Source organism: Lycium ferocissimum, chromosome 9 (genome assembly GCF_029784015.1).
Source record: "Lycium ferocissimum isolate CSIRO_LF1 chromosome 9, AGI_CSIRO_Lferr_CH_V1, whole genome shotgun sequence".
NCBI lineage: Eukaryota > Viridiplantae > Streptophyta > Magnoliopsida > Solanales > Solanaceae > Lycium > Lycium ferocissimum.
In genome coordinates, this window is record NC_081350.1 from 12,307,435 (window position 1) to 12,327,230 (window position 19,796).

General features: G+C 40.4%; 1 protein-coding gene across 3 annotated transcripts; it reads left to right on the forward strand.

Moving 5' to 3' along the window:
- The first annotated feature begins 15,153 nt into the window (after positions 1-15,153).
- LOC132029647 (uncharacterized) lies at positions 15,154-19,519 on the forward strand. Of its 3 annotated transcripts, none has more exons than XM_059418948.1 (6): positions 15,961-16,100; positions 17,002-17,099; positions 17,865-17,917; positions 18,169-18,335; positions 18,423-18,574; positions 19,010-19,519. In XM_059418948.1, the coding sequence occupies exons 2-6, from the start codon at positions 17,093-17,095 to the stop codon at positions 19,366-19,368; spliced, it is 738 nt and encodes a 245-aa protein (XP_059274931.1). In that variant the 5' UTR covers positions 15,961-16,100; positions 17,002-17,092; the 3' UTR covers positions 19,369-19,519. The 3 variants fall into 3 exon arrangements, with proteins under 3 accessions (XP_059274930.1, XP_059274931.1, XP_059274932.1); XM_059418949.1 differs by having other exon boundaries at positions 15,983-16,100; positions 16,987-17,099; XM_059418947.1 differs by lacking the exon at positions 17,002-17,099 and having other exon boundaries at positions 15,154-16,100.
- Positions 19,520-19,796: the final 277 nt, after the last annotated feature.

Consider the following 19,796-nt stretch of genomic DNA (forward strand, 5'->3'; position numbering starts at 1 on the left):
ATTTGCTTATGAAACACAAATCATGCATGGGGCTCGGGAATATGGTCGCCCTCCCGTCATTGGCGCTATAACACATCATACTCCTGAAGATTGCATATCTCCGTAACCCTGCATATCTCCGTAACACATCATAACGCGATAACACATCATAACACCAGAATATATATATACGGTACCTGGCCCTCTAGCGAGGGACTCGGTGAACCATAACACATCATACTCCGGAATATAGCATAGTGCGCACGATGACATAACCGGCCCGGGACTCGGCGAAAGATGTAACAACCATATGCACGAGCAGAGTAGTGAGCAACCATATGCATATAAATCATCATTCCAGACTCAATAGATAAATAAGTAACCAACGCTCGGGGGTTAAGACGATAATCATGTTAAGTTCTTTCAAAAAGTCGTTAGAACTATACAAAGGGAAGGTCCCGGGGACCACGGACAAGTATCCAACCAATCCGAGCCCGTCTATGAAAGTTAGGGACCTTATTCGACATAGAATCCTTTAAGAACAAAAACTCTTTATGCAACATTTGAAATCCAATCATACCAAAGACATAAGGACCATGGTTCGACTACATTAAGAATGCCAACATTAAGAAGTGAATAAGAATCGTAGACATGCTCGGATCTTAAGAATAGAATTACCCCGAGGCTCGTATCATAGCCTGCTTACAACTAAGACATGCCAAAAGAAAGAAAGAATAGGCTTTACATACCTCGTCCGCTTCCTAAGCTAATCCGAACTTAAGTCTCGGGCTTCCCAAGATCTACAACAACGTCATTAGATACTAACATTAGTTATAGGCACTTAGCAACCCAATTCCCAAACTAGCAACATGGTCGCCACCCGAAATTTTGGCGCCATGTAACATCATACTCCGGAGAAGATTTCATATCTCGTAACCCGACGTATCTCCATGCACATCATAACGCCATAACACATCATAACACCCGAATATATATACGGTGCAACCCTACAGCGAGAACTCGGTGAACCATAACACATCATACTCTCCGGGAATATAGCATAGTGCGCACGATGACATAACCGGCCGGGACTTCGGCGAAAGATGTAACAACCATATGCACGAAAGCGAGTAGTGAGCAACCATATGCATATAAATCATCATTCCGGACTCGATAGATAAATAAGTAACCAACGCTCGGGGGTTAAGACGATAGTCATGTTAAGTTCTTTCAAAGAGTCGTTAGAACTATAGGGGAAGGCCCGGGGACCACGGACAAGTATCAACCAATCCAGCCCACCTATGAAAGTTACGGGCATTACTCGTTATGGAATCTTCTACGAACGTATCAAAGCGATCCGAGGCACGTCTATGAAAGTTAGGGACCTTATTCGACATAGAATCCTTTAAGAACAAAAACTTCTTTATGCAACATTTGAAATCCAATCATACCAAAGACATAAGGACCATGGTTCGACTACGATATCAATTCCAACATTAAGAAGTGAATAAGAATCGTAGACATGCTTCTTAAGAATAGAATTACCCCGAGGCTCGTATCCATGGCTTTCTTCCTGACTAAGACATGCCAAAGAAAGAAAGAATAGGCTTTACATACCTCGTCCGCTTCCTAAGCTAATTCGAACTTAAGTCTCGGGCTTCCCAAGATCTACAACAACGTCATTAGATACTAACGTTAGTTATAGCCTTAACTACAATTCCCAAACCTAGCACTTTATCTCTGAAATTTGGTGACATTTCCCCTATAAATTCAACAACCCAGAGAATTCAACTCGGCAAAATCATCAATAACAATACCAACAACCATACTAACAACATCAACAATTAATCCAAAATACATTCTAACGTTAGTAACTCTTTTTTCCTACGTAATTCACATGCATTACTTTACATTGATTTAACTACATACATTCGAAGCACAACGCTCACGTATTCATTGTACTAATCAGATCATTCAAACAAGATTCAAGAACACTTCAAACAATCCGCACTATGTTCAACCCAACTAATATACTACTCCGAAAATATTTTTGACCAACAATAACATATTCCCTCTCTTCCAAATTCATGAACTACACCAACAATCCACTCGTTAACAATCTCTATTCTCATAAATATACAAACTACATTCAAATCACGTTAACTTCCAAAACGGCCCCAATATTACAACTTGCTTGAATCATTAAACTTTCATTTTACATCATAGAATCCACAACAACAACAACCAAAATACTAAATAAAATTAGTTCATCACTCACCATCATAGAATCCACATTGTGGCTTGTTTCATGAAATGTCATCTTTCCTTAATTAACTTTTAACCCCAAATTTTTCTTAATATTCCATACCAATAAAATCATAAGCAACTTGTGCCTCAAAACAAAATCGGAGGTCAAAAGTCTCTACCTCGTATCCGAAATAGTCTTGTCCTTAACTTATCGCGATTAGCTCGGAATATCCCAATGTACAAAATACGGGATATAACATCCTCCCCCCACTTTAGAACATTCGTCCTCGAATGTTAAACTAATCCTACGAGTCTTATAAGCATTTCGGGGAGTTTCTTTTATAGGTCACATACAATTCATTCATCAATCAACATAACCAGTTAAGGAATTTAGATTACTGTACATGGAAATAATAAGTGGGGATACTTCTTCTTAAATTTTCTTCTTCAGCTTCCCAGGTCATCTCTTCCCGGTTATTGTTTCATACACAATACCACCTTAACGGAAACACATCTTTATTCACAACCTTCTCACTGACGATCCGATATGGCTATAAATTTGCTCTTCGTAGGATAACTCCTCGTCACACAGGATATCCTCTACGGGAAATATTCTGGAAGGGTCACCAATGCATTTTGCGAAGCATAGACACGTGGAATGCTTTTGGATGCCTTGCTCCCGAATCGGATGGTAGATCTAATTCATAGGCAACTTGCCTATCTTACGGACAATGCGATAAGGCTCAATATATCTCGGGTGCCAGAGCTTCCCCTTTTGTCGAATCTCATAACACCCTTCATAGGCGACGACATTTCGGAATACCCCGATCACGATTTGGAACTCTAAATGTCGACGTCGATTATCTGCATGATTCTGTCGACTACGGCTGTAATAACCGTTCCCGGAATGAGTTTCACCTTATCAGCGCACTGAATCATGTCTGGGCCAATTAACTTAGTTTCGCCTGTATCGAACGACCAATCGGTGACCTACATTTCTGCCATACAAAGCCTCGTACGGTGCCATCGGATGCTTGAATGGTAACTAGCTATTATAAACGAAACTCAACAAGTGGCAAATGATCGTCCCGGCTACCTACGAAATCAATAACACGGGCCCGCAACATATCTTCTAGCGTACGAATAGTACGCTCGGCACAGGCCGTCGGAGGCCCCGAGGGTGAAATCTTTGTCTTAAGACTCACTGTGTCCCCAACCCTTCACGAAATGATCTCCCGGAGGGAAGTTAGGCGTAAGCGGGCACCTACTGCCGGATATAATAGATGTGGGAACTCAGTGAAGTCTTACTATCTCCTTAATATATAACTTTGCGTAATCCTCGAATTTGAATAAGTAGTCATTTGGAAGGAAATGGGATGATTTTGTCGGCCCCATCAACGATAACCCATATGGAGTCATACTTCCGTGGAGTGCGAGGTAAAGCCTGTAATGAAGTCCATATTAATTATCTTCCACTTCTGATCGGAATCTCCGTATCTGTAACAATCCACCGAGCTTGTGTTCGATCTTAACACAGTTAACAATTTGGGCAACGAGAGCAACGGCTACTGCTATGTCCTCTTCATGTCATCCCGCGGTACAAGCATACGAGGTCATGGTACATCTTTGTTGATCCGGATGAACGGAATAACGGGCATAATGTGCCTGCTCCCATAACTGTCGCCACGGCCACCGCAACCTCGGGTACCTGTCTGCCCCTATGTAGTAATACGCCGTCAGGTGTAATCTCGAACGGGGTCTCTTCCTTTCAAGGGGTACGTCTACGTCTTGTGCCGAACGAGGGTCCTCATCTTGACGTTGCTTTACCTCTTCCATAATAGAGGATTCGGCAATCTCCTCGAAAACCCCGGTATCTCGAGAATCGGCCAAACGGATTCCCGAGACTGGATAAAGTGATGGATCTCGCGAACTTCGTTTCTTTTCACTTTCGATGTAGCACGTCGAGTCAAAGCTACCCGTAGACTTGCGGTGAGTGCATACGCTGCAACATTGGCTTTCCCGGGATGATATAAAATATCGACATCATAGTCTTTAGCGCTCTAGCCTCACTTCTTTGCATAAATTCAGCTCCCTTAACTTAAAGATATACGGAGGCTTTGTTGATGCGTATAAATATCGATATGAACGCCATGTATAATAGTGTCTCCCCGTATCTTCAAAACGCATGGTTACTGTTGCTAGCTCCGGATCATGAGCGAGATAATTTCTTTCGGTGCTTTACGGTACAGGAGGCATAAGGCTCTGCTGTATGTTTGCGTTAATACACAGGCAACGACACGGAAGCATCACAATAAATGACATAACCATACGCGGTCCCTCGAGAAGAGTCGGAAGCGGGCTGTAGTCAACTTTTCTTCGACCCAGCTGAGCTCCGGTTCGCCGCTCGGCCCCCGGGGCAAGCCCCTTTCCCGAGTTGGCCTCGTTAAGGGGGCCCCCGAAATCGAAAAAACTTTAGGGAATTCGTAATACCCCTTAGCCCCAAAATTACGTACCTGGGGTGTCGTGGGTCAAACCTTTCTGGGCCCCCAATCTTGTTTTCAACTCGGATGCCTCCCCCAATAAAAACCTAAAAATCTAGGGAAACCAAATTCCAATTTGGAGAACTTAGCAAAAAATTTCAAATTTTTGGAGCACCAATCTTTCCCCCGGGGAAAAACGCGTGTTCCTCTTCGATCGTGAATAAACGAAAAATCATCGAAAAAATACGATCACGAACATTACCGGGAAGGCTTGAATACTCGGTTCTGGGGCCATAAAAAAACTGTTGGGGCATTGGTCGGCCCCAAAAACTCCCCAAACTCATAATGTTATCGGGTCTTTAATGCGATCTTTGGAATATTTGCCTCTTTTACTACTTTGGTGGTAGCGACCGCGGAGTCTATCTTGAAAACACTTAGCACCACAGGCGGGTCAAACAAATCATCAATCCTGGGGAGGGGTATTTGTTCTTTATGGTTACCTTATTTAGCGCCTATAATCAATACACATCATGAGCGACCCGTCTTTCTTTCTCACGAACAATACGGCGCTCCCCAAGGTGATATCTTGGAACTAATGTAAATACCACTCTAACAAATCCCTCGAGTTTTGCTCCTTCAATTCTTTCAATTACGCAGGTGCCATTCTATACGGAGGAATAGATATAGGTGAGTATCTGGCTTATCTATAGTGAACTCTGTCTCCCGCTCGGAGAGGGAAGACACAGAGGAATACGTACGGGAAATTCATTAACCTTCCAGGGGCCCGAGGCGGGTCGGTGCCTGCTGCTTTCAAGTCATGTGTACCACGAACGGATGATAAATATAACCCTTTGAACCATCTTCCTTGCCTTGAGGTATGAAATCGACAGCTTACCCCTCGGAGATGCTTGCTATTTCCGTCCACCCCTAAACGGGCCCCCGGAGTGACGAAACCTTCTTGACGGTCGACGTTAGCCTAAAAAACTGGCCCTCCTACCCATTAACATCGAACTGGGGCTTCGGGTTAAGGGTTTGCTTTGGGGAACGGCCACATATAATTGGAAAAAATCTCTATATACCTGCCCGGCCCATGGGGGAATCTCCCCACCGGTTTTAGCTACCTCAAAAGGTTTTTCGGTTTGGGTTTTTTCCCCTTTACTAGCAACAAAGAAATATACGATAAAGTGGGAAAAAGGGTCTTTAATGCATATACATCTGGGGGAAAAATCAATAATATAAATGTAACCACATTGGGGGACGCCTCCCCAGTCTGTTTCTAAAACATATATGCGGTTCGAGGGACCCCTGGGGGGGGAAAACCGCCCCGGCCTCTCCCGGCCCGTTGGGTTGGGATACCCGCCCCGGGGGGCCTTGGGTACGGGAAAGGGGCGTGGAAAACCCAAACCCCCCCCGGAAGGGGGAGGTGCCCACGGGCTACCCCCGGGGGACAATCTCTGCCGGGTGGCCCGCGGCCCGAAAAAAACCCCTGCCGATAACACTCTCCCGGGGGGATGCCTCCCCCGGGGAAACAGGGTTGGGTGGCCTCGGCCCCCCGGAACCTCTGTCCCCGGGGCCCCCACCCGGGCTCGAAGACTCCAACAATGCCTCCGGTCTCCCACGGAAGGCGGCCGGGGGTGCCCCAAATTTGGTGAGGGAAAAGGGGTCTACTTCTTCTTTTGGTTTCCCTTTCCTCGAAACTCCCGGAATAACCGGGCCGGGCTGGGCCCTTGGGGGCGGGTCCCTCTTTAAACTCGTCGGGGGGCCCCCTTTTCGATCCCCCATACCCGGGCATCGGGCCCCCCCGTGCTATCCGTCCACACCCCCGGGGAAACCCTCCGGGTACGGCCCATTAACCAAATAACATCCAACCCCCTCCATTCGTGCATCCGCGGTCCCCTTTCCAAAATAGTGGGCGCATATCGGCAAAGAATCCCAAAATCAGACTTAGTCCGGGGAAAACTCCTCCCCCCTTTTTCTGTTTTAGAAATACTCAACCCCAACTGCCCCTCGGAAGGGGGAAACCCCCCGGGCCCCCCCCGCCAAACTCTCCCCACCCCGGAGGGGCACCCCGCCCTAGACAACTCCCGGGACTCGTACCTTGCGGGTACATCGTACACCCATTGAAACCAGCCTGAAAGGGCTCGGGCTCGGGGAAAACCAAGTCCCGGGTTGGGGATCCCCCGGAAAGAATCCGGGGATCCTCCGGGGGTTTTACCCCAAGAACTCGGAATTAAAAAGGGGAAAACACGGGCCCTCGGGTCTGTCTATTTCCCAATCACCCCCCAATCGGGTACTGCCCAAGGGACCGCCCGCCCTAATCGGTCCCCAAAAATGGACACCTCCCCGCCCCACCCATCCCCCAGCCCCCAATTTTGCAGTGCCGGAGACGCTCGAATACTTCGGAACCTCGGGAGCTGGAGGGTGGAGCCGCCCTGCGACCTACAGCGGAGGCATGACTGAGTGCCGAAATTTGGACACTCGTACACGCCGATTAACTAGAATCAGCGTAAATAGCTTATACATATACAAGGTCGGGCCGTCGTCTCCAACGTGTCACATGTACAAATATATATATCACGAAGCTAGTAAGGCTATCATAAAACACAACGTCCCAACATATATACAAACGCGGCTTCGACAAGGCCGCCCGGCGAATGGGACCGCCCAAAACATAAATCATACGAACACACCCGAACAGTAATATTCACAACCTACATATATGTCTACAGACCTCTAAGAGTAATCACAGAATCATATGACGGGACAGGGCCCCGCCGTACCCCTGAATAGACATATGCATATACAACGGAAGAGTCTGTACCAAAATATAAACTCCGGAACAAAGGAGCACTCCAGATAGCGAGTACGTGTCTTTGAGCGGCGGATCACCAAAGTGGGCGTACGCACATGCGGGCATGAAACGCGGCCCCGAAGAAAATTCGGTACGAAATATGTACTGAGTATGCAAAGCATGAAATACAGTAAACAGGATCATAACCGGAACAAGAAGTACAGTAAATAAGTATAATATCCAAAATACCAAAATATTTGCTTATGAAACACAAATCACGCATGGGGCTCAGGGAACATGGTCGCCACCCCGTCTTTGGCGCCATAACACATCATACTCCAGAAGATTTCATATCTCCAGCCATCCAAGCATATCTCCATAACACATCATAACGCCCATAACACATCATAACACCAGAATATATATACGGTACCGGCCTGCAGCGAACTCGGTGAACCATAACACATCATACTTCGGAATATAGCATAGTGCACAATGACATAACACGACCGGGACTCGGCCCGAAGAATGTAACAACCATATGCAAAGAGCAGGAAGTAGTGAGCAACCATATGCATATAAATCATCATTCCCGGACTCAATAGATAAATAGTAACCAACGCTCGGGGGTTAAGACGATAGTCATGTTAAGTTCTTTCAAAAGAACTATACAAAGGAAGGTCGCGGGACCACGGACAAGTATCCGAAACTATACAAAGGGAAGGTATCAAACGCAAGGACCACGACATAGACAAGTATCAACATTTGAAATCCAATCATGCGAGCCCGACTACATGAAAGTTACGTAGACATGCTCGGATCATTACTCGTATCATATGGAAAAGAAGAAAGAATAGGCTTTACAAACAAATGGTTTGATTGCTCCAACAACTATCTCACGTTAATAAGGACCTTCCAATCGGTTGAATTGCTAGTAGAAAATATTTTTTTGACCAAGATTTTTGGACCTCAAATTCGGCCAGCTATGGCCGAATGGTCTTCTCTCTTTTTCTCCATGTTTCTCCAAGTTTCTAAGTGTTGAAAAAGATGAATATGTCTTGCTAGTCATCTAGTATACCCATATATAATTCATCCATGTGTACTATGCCCCACACATGGCTTGGATCAATTAAAATATTTGCTACATACTACCATACCTGGTGGGAACCCACAACTCCTGACATCACACGGCCACATTGTGGCTTGTTTCATGAAATGTCAACTTTCCTTAATTAACTTTTAACTCCTTTTTCAAATTTTTCCTTAATATTCCATACCAATAAAATCATAAGCAAATTGTGCCTTAAAACAAAATCGGAGGTCAAAAGTCTCTACTTTTAACTCCGTATCCATACCAAATAGTCTTGTCCTTAACTTATCGCAGTTAGCTCGGAATATCCCAATGTACAAAATACGGGATATAACATATGGTTTTCAAGAAGTATTATTTTGTCCAAAAGCATTTCCATTGCTACTCCATAACTTCTGTATTTATCCTATAAGTCTTCTTGGTCATGATTATGACTTGGACTCTCGTTAATTGCCGCTACAGTAGCACGTGGATTGTTTGGTTAATGCTTCTATTCACAATGTTTCTAACCTTGTATATCCATCAAGAGTTTTTGCAGTTAGAACCTGCTGTCATGAGTCTTGTTAATCCAGTCTTATCGGTTAATGATTTAGTAGACCAAATTGTTGAAGTGCTCGATTACTTCAGGTAATTGTAATGAGCTTGTATTTTTGGCATTTGCTTACTATTATAAACTTATAATACGCTACCTCTTCGGCATAACCATTATGAAGCACTGTCAATTTTGTAATTATATATCTTGTGCTTTTGCTGTACAATCAAGCTGTTGGCAAAACGATTATGCATGACCCTTACTTCAATATGACACTAAGAGGCTGTCGCGTGTTTTGTAGAATATTCCTGATAGATTCAGCTTATTTTAATAAGAAGTTGGCGAGATTTCCCCTTATCTTCCCTCTTCAGGCATGGTAAAGTAATGTGTATGGGAGTAACAGCTGGAGCATATATTCTTACCTTATCTGCTGTAAGTGTTTGCATTGTTTCTCTCTAGCTGATTTATTTAAATTTTCCTGATATAGTCGTTTGACAAGGATATTTTTACTTTTTTCCCCTCTAGATAAAATATACACAAAGGGTTATGGGTTTAATACTCATTTCTTCCTTGTGCAAAGCATCCTCTTGGACAGAATGGATGTGTAATAAGTTGTCTTTTCAATGTTTTCTCCTATAGCTCAAGATATTTTAGGATGAATTTGTAAATTCTGACTCATGCTCCTTTAAATGACCTAAAATTGGGTTGTCTTGCATCATATGGTGTAATATGGCAGGTGATGACAAATCTGCTTTACTTTTGTGGCATGTGTAGTTTGGTGAAGGAGCTACTACTGTTGCACTACTTTAGCAAGGTTATTTTCTGCTATTTTCCCCCACTTTTATACTTGTTTTCTTATCATTAGTGGAGAGTTGAACTGGATGCTTAATGATGTGGCAGGAAGTTCGGGGCCGTGTTGAAGTTCTAGAATCAGATGTAGTTCAAGCATGCCGCAGAGTTAGTGTTTATTTTTAGAGTCCCGTATTTTCTGTGTGATGATTTGCCATAAAGAAACTTGGATACGACATTACCCCATTGACAATATTAATCATTTGTTTGATTCCGCAACATGTATTAGTCATTTGACTTATTATTTTTGGTCCGTCATCAGTCCAACTGACATGGACGTAGTGTGCACGAGATGCACGTGAGGCATACGAGATGCATGCGTGACGCACACGGAAGCTAGTTTTCTTCAATATATTTTGAATTGAATTTGAAGAAAAATATGTTGGTTGGACGAGATTTGAGTAGTGAACTCGTATCAACCAGATAAGCAATGAAACTTTGGGTTTTAAGTTTTTCGTGGGTTGGATGTGTCGGGCGACGAGTTAAAAAAGGTTTAAATGGGTGAGTAGATTTAATTGGAAAAAAAAGTGCTACGTAGGTAATATTTTGTGGGGAGATGGGGATTCAACGGATGGAGGGTAAATATAGCTTGGAAGTTGGATGACAATGACAAATATGGCCTGAAAGTTGGATGACAAGGGCAAATATGTCGAAAAAGTATAACAAAGGAAAAATATATCATTTCCCGTTTATAAAATCTATTTCAACACTAAAGTGTTCCGTTTATCAATGCTGGTGACAGACCAAAAGGAGCATAAACAAAAACATCACTGGCAGCTGCAACAGCTGACGATGTTTTTATCGATGTTGCGTTTAGTCCATTATCATTTTTCTCCTCCTTGCAGCCAGTGACATTTTGTACCTACTTTACCATCCTCAATGCCTCTTATTCTTAGTTTCCATAGTCAAAATGTCAAATTTTAAACTCACTACCACCACCGACGACCCCATCCTTCTCACTGCAAAATTGAACACACATTCTCAACCAAAAATCTAAATAAGAAATTGATATACAACTATAAGACCATCGCTATAACTGCACTATCAAACCAAATTGTTATAGCAAATGGGTCATTTTCGCAGTTCATTAGCAGTCTGGGTGACATAGAATGCACGTGTGACACACATTATGATTCTTGCACTTCTAAGGGGTCGTTTTGTAGCGAGATAAGTTATCCCATATGGATGGGATTGGGTGGGATATCAGAGGAGTTATCCACCAACCAAACATAGAATAATTTGAATCCCATCCCATCCTATCCCTCATACCAAACAACCTTAAAATGACCTGAAATTACGGTGTCTTGCATCATATGGTGCATTATGGCAGGTGATGACAAATCTGGTTTCCATACCTGTTTTACCCTTGCTATTTCATTAACTATTAGGTTGGAAATTGTAACAACTCGTTTGGTCGTTACGGACTTTCCTTCTCTTTCCTGAAGATACTCTTTGTTCAAGTTTGCACCGATAGCTGTTACACGTGGGACTTACGGGTAATGGTGAAGAATTTCTCTAACTTAGAATATCTCGGAAGTAGGTTATCCACTTTTGCGTTTGGTGGGCCACTTCTGCGTTTGGTGGGCCGCTTCAGCGAGCCCGCATCGCAAAGGTTGGTCTGCGTGGGCGGAACTTCGGATATGTTAGTAACTTGCTTCTGCGGGACATGTTCCGCAGAAGTGAAATAGCGTGGGCAAGTGGTTTCCCGCATAAGCAAAAATCGCTGAATCAAACTTAGCTTTTATTTCCCCATTTCGGGATTGGGCCCCATTTTCACACAATATCATATTTTCAAGAGCTGGTTTGGGAGTGGATGTCAAAGAGCTCAAGAGTCCTTGGAGAGGGAAAGATCTAAACCCTATTCCATTACTTCCTTCTTGCCATTATCATTCCATTAATAAGTTCTATGTTAAGGTTCTTGGGTTGGGGAGAATTTCTTATTTGTAAAACCCTAGGTGAGTAAATGGTGTCTTTTAAGTGAAATCTTGGTAATTAAAGATTAATAGCTTATTGTTTGCTCGGGGAAACTTCTTCCAAACTCCAATCTCTAATTTTAACTAGGGTTTCTCAAATGGGTTAAGTGTAAGGTTATTAGAAATTAGGGATTTTTGATATTTAAGGGATTTGGAAGCCATTGGGGTTATATGATTATGAATTTTAGGTTGTTGAATATTGGAGGTTCTAGTAGTTGAGTTTTAAAGAAAAGTTTCGATTTTGCCCTTGCGGGTTCGGGTTCTTTCTTTTTAGGGTCTTAGAAACTCTTTTAAGGTCACGGTAGTTTGAATACTCTCAGAGCGTTACTCATATGAGTTGCTACCTTGTTAGACCTTACCATATTCGGATGCTCTCCGAAGAAGAAAGATGAAGCTTAGGATAGATGTTCGCGGCATCTGTTCGGCCTCGAGGTAGGTTACGACTTACTTGAGTTAGACTTCGATTAGAAATTCCTATGGAATTAGTGGATGTGGACGGAGAAAGCATGTTTAGGTCTTCGGACATGGCGTTGGGATGGTTTCAAATTAGGTTGATAATTGCTTATTTTATGACGTTGACTTGTGGCCTTATTTATGATGACTGGGCTTGTCGCCTTGTTAGTGATAATAAGGCTTGCCGCCACATTTATTTATGATTGGAGGTTATGTGTACTTGAGGTTGTCTTGTTTAGCGTGTTGTTTGTCTCTTCGCATGCTACTCACCCATTCCATATCATTGCATAGTACTATAAGCTTGACTTGTGAACCTTCGTAAATAATTGTGGGCGATGACCAAGATGAAGTTAATGACCTGGTTGGCTTGGGATTATAAGTTCCATCTAAGATTGTGACTCGAGTAGTGAGTTCCATGGTATTATGTTGCACTTGATTTTATATATTTCCGTTGATATCGCGACATTTATAGTGTTACTTGGACCCTTGGGTGTATCATCTGCTGTGTGTTTCCTCACATTATGTTGAGATTCATGCATGACACTTCATATGCATTTCTCATGGTAATTTGGTGTGATTTGGAACGGGTTGACAAAGAGACATGGTACTACTTCTAGAAAACATAAGGTAGTATCGATGAAGGAAATGAGAATCTTCGATCTGAGGTTGATACCGAAGCGGAATGTGTTGTACTCGCTGCTCGAGGTTTCTTATCGGGACGAGAGTGTACATGGACTTCGTGGGTCCCCCATGGGTCATGACTACCGAGACGTGTAGATTTCCGTCCATAGCATGTGTGTACAGGTTTGAGGTATTGGCTAGTGCATTCCATTCACACTCCATTCATCCACATTGTACTTTGCATCATTGTTGTTTTCCTTTATGTTATCTATTCCTTGGTTGTGGACTGCTTGAACGATTATTTGGTAGTGTGAGATTTACTTGGTGAGATGAAAACATTGATGATTAGAAGTATGACTTTAGGTTACGATCTGAATATGGGGAGACTTCTTATATCACGAGTTGTGAACTGTTGTGTTGATGTGTTTAATTCTGAGTTTGAATTCTTATCATCCTTATATGTTGATTTCCGCTTGTTATATATGCTTTTCTAATTTTTGTGGGCCTATGATGCTTACTAGTACGTGTGTTGTACTGATACTACTCTTGATACACCCTTTTTGGGGTGTAGAGTTGTTACAAGTTGATGTTCGAGATTCCGTTAGCTTCCGAGGATCTCACAGAGTTCACACTAACCTTTCTTTTTACACTTTATTCCAAAACAGAGGTTGTTGTATTCAGTTGTGGTTGTAATCTATTTCAATTAGTGTATATTAGAAGCTCTTGTACGAGTCCAGACCTGGTTTTGGGAAAACGGTTTAATCAAAGAAAGTATCCTACTGTCGATCTTTTCTTTTAAAATTGTGTTTGAAATTGGCTAGTTTATTATTCTCTTCAAATTGTGTAAATTGAGTACTTGGTGTGGAAAGGGTTCGCCCACCCGAAGGGTTAGTGTGGGTGCCTGCATGACCCATGATTTTGGTCGTGACAGAAAGTTCAATGAATTTTAGTGACTGCACAACTTTTAAAGTATGTTTGATTTATTTTAATGATTAGATGACTTAGTAATAATTAGAGGAGACATGGTAGAATTATCATTCTATTTATGACTCCTTATGGGATGTGTCAAGTCAATATAAGACAAGTAAAAATGGATGGTAGGAGTAATTTATTAGTTGATTAAGAGATCGAGCCTCTTTAATGCTACATTCTTTTCTCTTAATAGTTGAAATAATAATAGAGTTTTCAAGTTAGTACTCCCTTCCGATTAAAGAAAAAAATGTCCACTTAGCCTTTTTTTTGGGTAAAAAAAAGTGTTCACTTATTAAATCAAGAAATAATTAACCTTATCTTTCCAGATTTGCTCCTATTAAGTGTTATGTGATCAAATCCCAATGCCTATTTAATTAGAGGTAGTTTAGTCAATTTACATATTTTTATCTTGGAGTGAGTAGTTTCTTAAAGAGTGTGCAAATGGCTAAGTAGATTCTTTTTTTTTTTATCCGGAGGGAGTAATATATAATACACTAGTACATTATATACTCCCTCCATATAAAAAAGAGTGTTCATTTACCTCCTTTTTTTTTCTGTTCAAAAAGAGTGTCCACTTACCAAATCAAGAAACAATTAACTTTATTCTTCCAAAATTTCCCTTATTAAATGTTACTCCCTCCGAATAAAAAAAAAAAGAGTCCACTCAGTCATTTGCACACTCCTTAAGAAACTACTCACTCTAAGAAAAAAATATGTAAATTGACTAAATTACCCCTAATTAAATAGGCATTGAGATTTGATCACATAACACTTAATAGGGACAAATACGAAAGATAAGGTTAATTGTTTATTGATTTAATAAGTGAACACTTTTTTTGACACAAGGAAAAAAAGGCTAAGTTGATACTTTTTTTGATCCGGAGGGAGTAAGTGATCAAATCTCAATACCTATTTAATTAGGGATAGTTTAGTCAAATTACATATTTTTGCCTAGGAGTTAATATTTTCTTAAGGGATGTGTAAATGGATACTCTTTTTATCGGAAGGGAGTAGTATTTACTCGAATATATATATATATATATATATATATTACTCTAGTAAGATAATTTAAGAAAAGAAATATGGAGTTGGTGCTATTTAATTTCTTTCTTTTTTTCCCGCTAATCCATTCATCAATATCAATAATACGTGTCCCAATAATTATTTATTTAATCCAATCAAAGCGGTCCAAAACCAAATTCAAAAAAAACATGTCCGTTACAAAATAGGCCCCAAAAATTCCCTCAGCCCCAATTTCCCATTTATCTAGGGTTTTGAGTTACTGTTAAACCCTTAACTCATCCAATTTCAAACCAAATTATTCCAAAATCAACCTTAATTAAACCATTTAAGCTTCAATTTAAGATGTGTTTATCAGCAAATGGCTTTGAGCCTATGTTGAAAGAATCAATCAATCACTTTTTAACCTCATATCGAAATGGAAGTTCTGATTTCTCTGTTTTTGAGTCGATTTTCTTTCGTTTAATCCAAACAATGCCTGACCCACCACTTGAAATTACATGGTTTTACTCTGCTGTTACTTTTCACACCTCAAAAAAATCAGCTGTTTTTAGCAATGCCATTGTTGCTAAAGACCTTTTTCAGTTGCTTATTTCGTGTTCTTGTTCATGTAACGGGACGAAAAAGATTGCTTTACTTGCCCCGTTAGTGTACGTGTTGTCTGATGTCGTTTGTGAGTTTAAGCGAAATGGGGTGTGTTTGAATAGTGAAATTAGGGACTTGGTAGAGAAAGTTAGTGATTATGTATGTGTATGTTTGGGTGATCGCGTAAACGGGAACGGGGTTGATGAGGATATTGTTTATTTTGAGGAATTGGTTGGGGTTTGGATGGTTGATCGGGTTGGGAAGTGTGCGAAATTTGAGGAGAATTTAGGGATTTTCTTTCCGATTGGGAGTGTTGTTGAGGTTTACAAGGGTCGAAATACGAGGTGTGGGATAAGGGATTTAGCTGGGATCGTAATGTGTGAGGTGTTCTTGCTTAATTTGTCTTTGAAGTTTAATAGTGTGAGGTTTGTAAATGAGGAGTTCCAAAACGATGCACGAAATTGGGCAATTCAGACTCTCAAGCAGTTCCAAAATATTGAATTTTTAGGTGAGTTCTTGAAAAAGGTCAAATTTCATTACCTGATTATGTATCATAGCTCATTGTTTTTTGTTTCATTACTGTTAATATGTAATTTATGTACAGTAACATCACCTTGCCAGTTGCGGAGCCAGGATTTTCATTAAAGGGGTTCAAAATATAAAAAGTAAACATACCAAGAGGCTAAAGGGGGTTTGACGTCTACTATATATACATAAAAAGTTATTAAAACCATGTATAAATAGTCTATTTTTCCACCGAAGGATGAACCCCCTCGGCCCTATGTGGCTCCACCCCTACACCTTGCTATCCCGACCAGTCAATAAAGAGATAAAGAAATTCATATCAAGTTCTGTAACAAGATGGCCTAGCATACTTTTCATGGGGATTTATGAGGAAACCTGTATCGTTGGCTCTCTAAAATTGATCCACCTAATATGCTTATTTTTTCTAATAACAAGAACCAAATAATACGAATGTTATAATCTTTTTCTAATGTCTTTCAAAGTTTCTAAATGTATAGGTCTTACGATATTACGCCATGTTGTCTGCATAACAACAACAACAAAAATCCTTGTATTTCTTGGCTGTTCCATACTAAATTCCTATTTTTACCAATCAATTGAAGACTTTCATCTTCAACTATGAAGCTCATAGGAGTTAACTAGCCGTGGGGTCCAGTGTATGGAGATCAATGTGTTCTTCTTGCATGTTAGTCCGACTTATATTTCTTTTGCTGGTCACAACTGGAATTTATGGATATAAATATCGATGTGCTTTTAGGGTGCGAGTTAATTTGGTTGTTTATCACTAAAGTTGGAGGAACCTTTCATATATATTCTTGTGCTTGTGAAGTTGTGACTTGGCTGAGGTTGTTCAGTATTACTGCCATCAGTTTTCTTTTCTTTAGGCTTTTTTGGAGTTTGGTTGATGGTTTGTGAAAAGAAGCTGCTGCATGTGAAGTAAGGCTGTTCAGCTACTCTTGGAATTCTTTTTGACGTATGCTAGGTATTATTTGTAGAGTTCATTTCACGGAACTCCATTTCCTTTGAAGTGCAATTTGTTTTTGAGAAATGCATGCTCTATTTAAATCTTCCATATCCAAAATGATGTTTTTGTAATAAGCCCCACAATCTGAATGCTTCACTTCCGCACAGTAGTCCAATTTTCTTTATTTGTGGCTGCATATGGATAAGGTTTCTTATCCATGGATACTTTACTTGATAAAAAAAAGGTTTTCTATCCATGAAGTCCCAATAGTTGCATTTGCTGTGGAATTAGTTGTGTATTAAGCACTACACATCATCATAATGGGGTGCACATTCAGAGGGACTTCGTAATTGAGTTAGAAATAATAATGTTTGGAACCTACATGAAGAAAGGCAGTTGTCTCCAGAAAACTAATCTTAATGAATTATTCTTGTGTATTAAGCAGTACACATCATCATTTAGCCCACATATACCATGAATAAACAACTACTTGGGAGAAAAAGTGAGGGAGGGAGAGTATTTGAACCTCCAGTTACTAGAATCTTTAGCTTTTCTTAGGTTATTTATTTTGAGTTTTTACTTCATTGCATGATATAACCTTAGTAAACTGAATTAGCTGCACTTTTTGCTTGCTCTATTTAAGCCAAGACATGTATTTTTTGCTATACTTAAAAAACTGGGTTGTCAGTGTTAGAAGTGGGATTTGAAAGCGGGGACATGTATTCAAGCTTTATATTGACAATATTTCGCTTGATTCTTGATGGCTTTGAGTTTTATTTGTAGATCTGCTTCTCAGAATTCTTTTGGAAAAAAGGCTTGTGGTCACTGCCTTATTGGTACGTATTCATGACAACCTTCATTATCGCAAAGATGTAAGAGTGGATAGCATGTATGATGGCCCACCAAGTTCCATGGTCCATGATCTGCTGTGCTCCCCACTTTTTTCGTATGTGTGCATTTGATATTTTATAATGGTTTTAAGGATAAGTCCACTCCCTGCAAATGCAAATATTATATGCAGATCAAGATTGATTTCTGTAAGGCTGACAAGTTCTTTTCTTTTCCTTTTCAATATTTGTTGTTGCAGAGTGCTGAAGATGCAGTTGTTCTACAGAAACTATTGTATGATGCTGTGATAACAGTTGATCATTCATTTCTAAGTTCTGGCAGTTGGTTTCAACTACCCGAATCCTACTTCAGGAACTTGGCTCTACTATGGTCCTTAGTAGTTGATAACGCCATACAGTTTGCTAGGTAGGGGAAAATTGCTGCATTAAAATTTTTGTAAAGAAGATTGGTAACTTTTTCTCTGCTAATAAATCTGGGAATTGTTGGCTCTAGGGAAATATGTGATCAAGATAGGCTGATTGCTTATGTAAATGCTTTCTCTGAGTCTCAGCTACCCAGTGAGTTACTTAAATGGGTCTCTCTCCAGGCTGGCACAGAAGAGAACCGGAGTAATCCTAAACTCACGACACCTAAAGCTCTCATAAGTATGTCTTTTCTCTGGTTTTGTTATATATTTGAGTACATTGGATCGTTTTGATTTTGCTTTAATTACTGGCTCAGTTGCTTATTTTCTCCTTCCTAAGAAACTGAGGTTTTAGATGATTGCAGACCATAGTAATCCTCTTCAAACTTAATAGCAAACGTACCTTGTGAATAAATTAGAGAAATTGACATAAATAGCTGCACACCAAAATAATAGCCAACAACTGTATATTTGTTGTATATTAACGTATAATATACGTCATATATTTTTTTTGATATACATTTTTGATACAGAATAGTGTATATTTTTTATATTTGGTCGGCGAATGTAACTATTTTTGGCCGACCGGCCAAATGTGTAACTTGCCCAATAATATATTATACTTTTCTCCATTTTCATGCTCGTGTCTTCTAAAATAAGTTGCATGTATCCACAGAGAGCCTTTTTGTCCTGGAAGACCAAGGTCTCTGGGTGTTTGATCATGACAGACTGAAGTTCCATGCCAAGGCAGCAATTTGCAATTCAAGGCCGGACTGCTTTCTCCCTGAAGTTCAGCCTGAAGTCAAATGCTTTGGGGATGAGGAAATGGGCGATTCGTTGGACAAAACATTCTCTGCTAATTACTTTTGTACAGATGAATTGCCTATTGATGGTGGTAGAAAGCGCAAGGATCGAGTGAAGGACACAGATATAAGAGGAACAGCAGTCAAGCTTGTTAAGTACAATGTTCATGAAAGCCCCAATAGAGAGAAGTTTCTTCCTTTCTCTGATGAAGATATGGAAGTGATGGGGTGATATAACCAAAGCATAAATCATGTATATTTAGCAGTGCTTGGACGCTAGTTGGCACAGTGCATAATGTATTACTAACTAACTCGACTGTTCTTTCCTTCATTTTGTGCTCCTCTTGGGGAGCTAATGTTTTAAAATGGCATATGTTCTCACATACCTAGAGCCCGTTTGGATTAGCCGAAAAAAAGTGGCTTTTAAGCATAAGTGCTTAAAGTACTTTTTAAGTATTGAAAGTTATTTTATAAATAAAGTGTTTAAAATTTTTTAGTGTTGAAAACAAAAAATATAAGAGATTATAAAATGACTTTTAAGCAAAAAAAAAAAAAAAAAAGTTGGGGTTACGTGTTTGGCTTATTTTAAGTACTTTTTAATTTAATTTAAGCTGTTTTTTATTTTACCAAATACTCAAATAAGTTAAAAAATAGCTTATA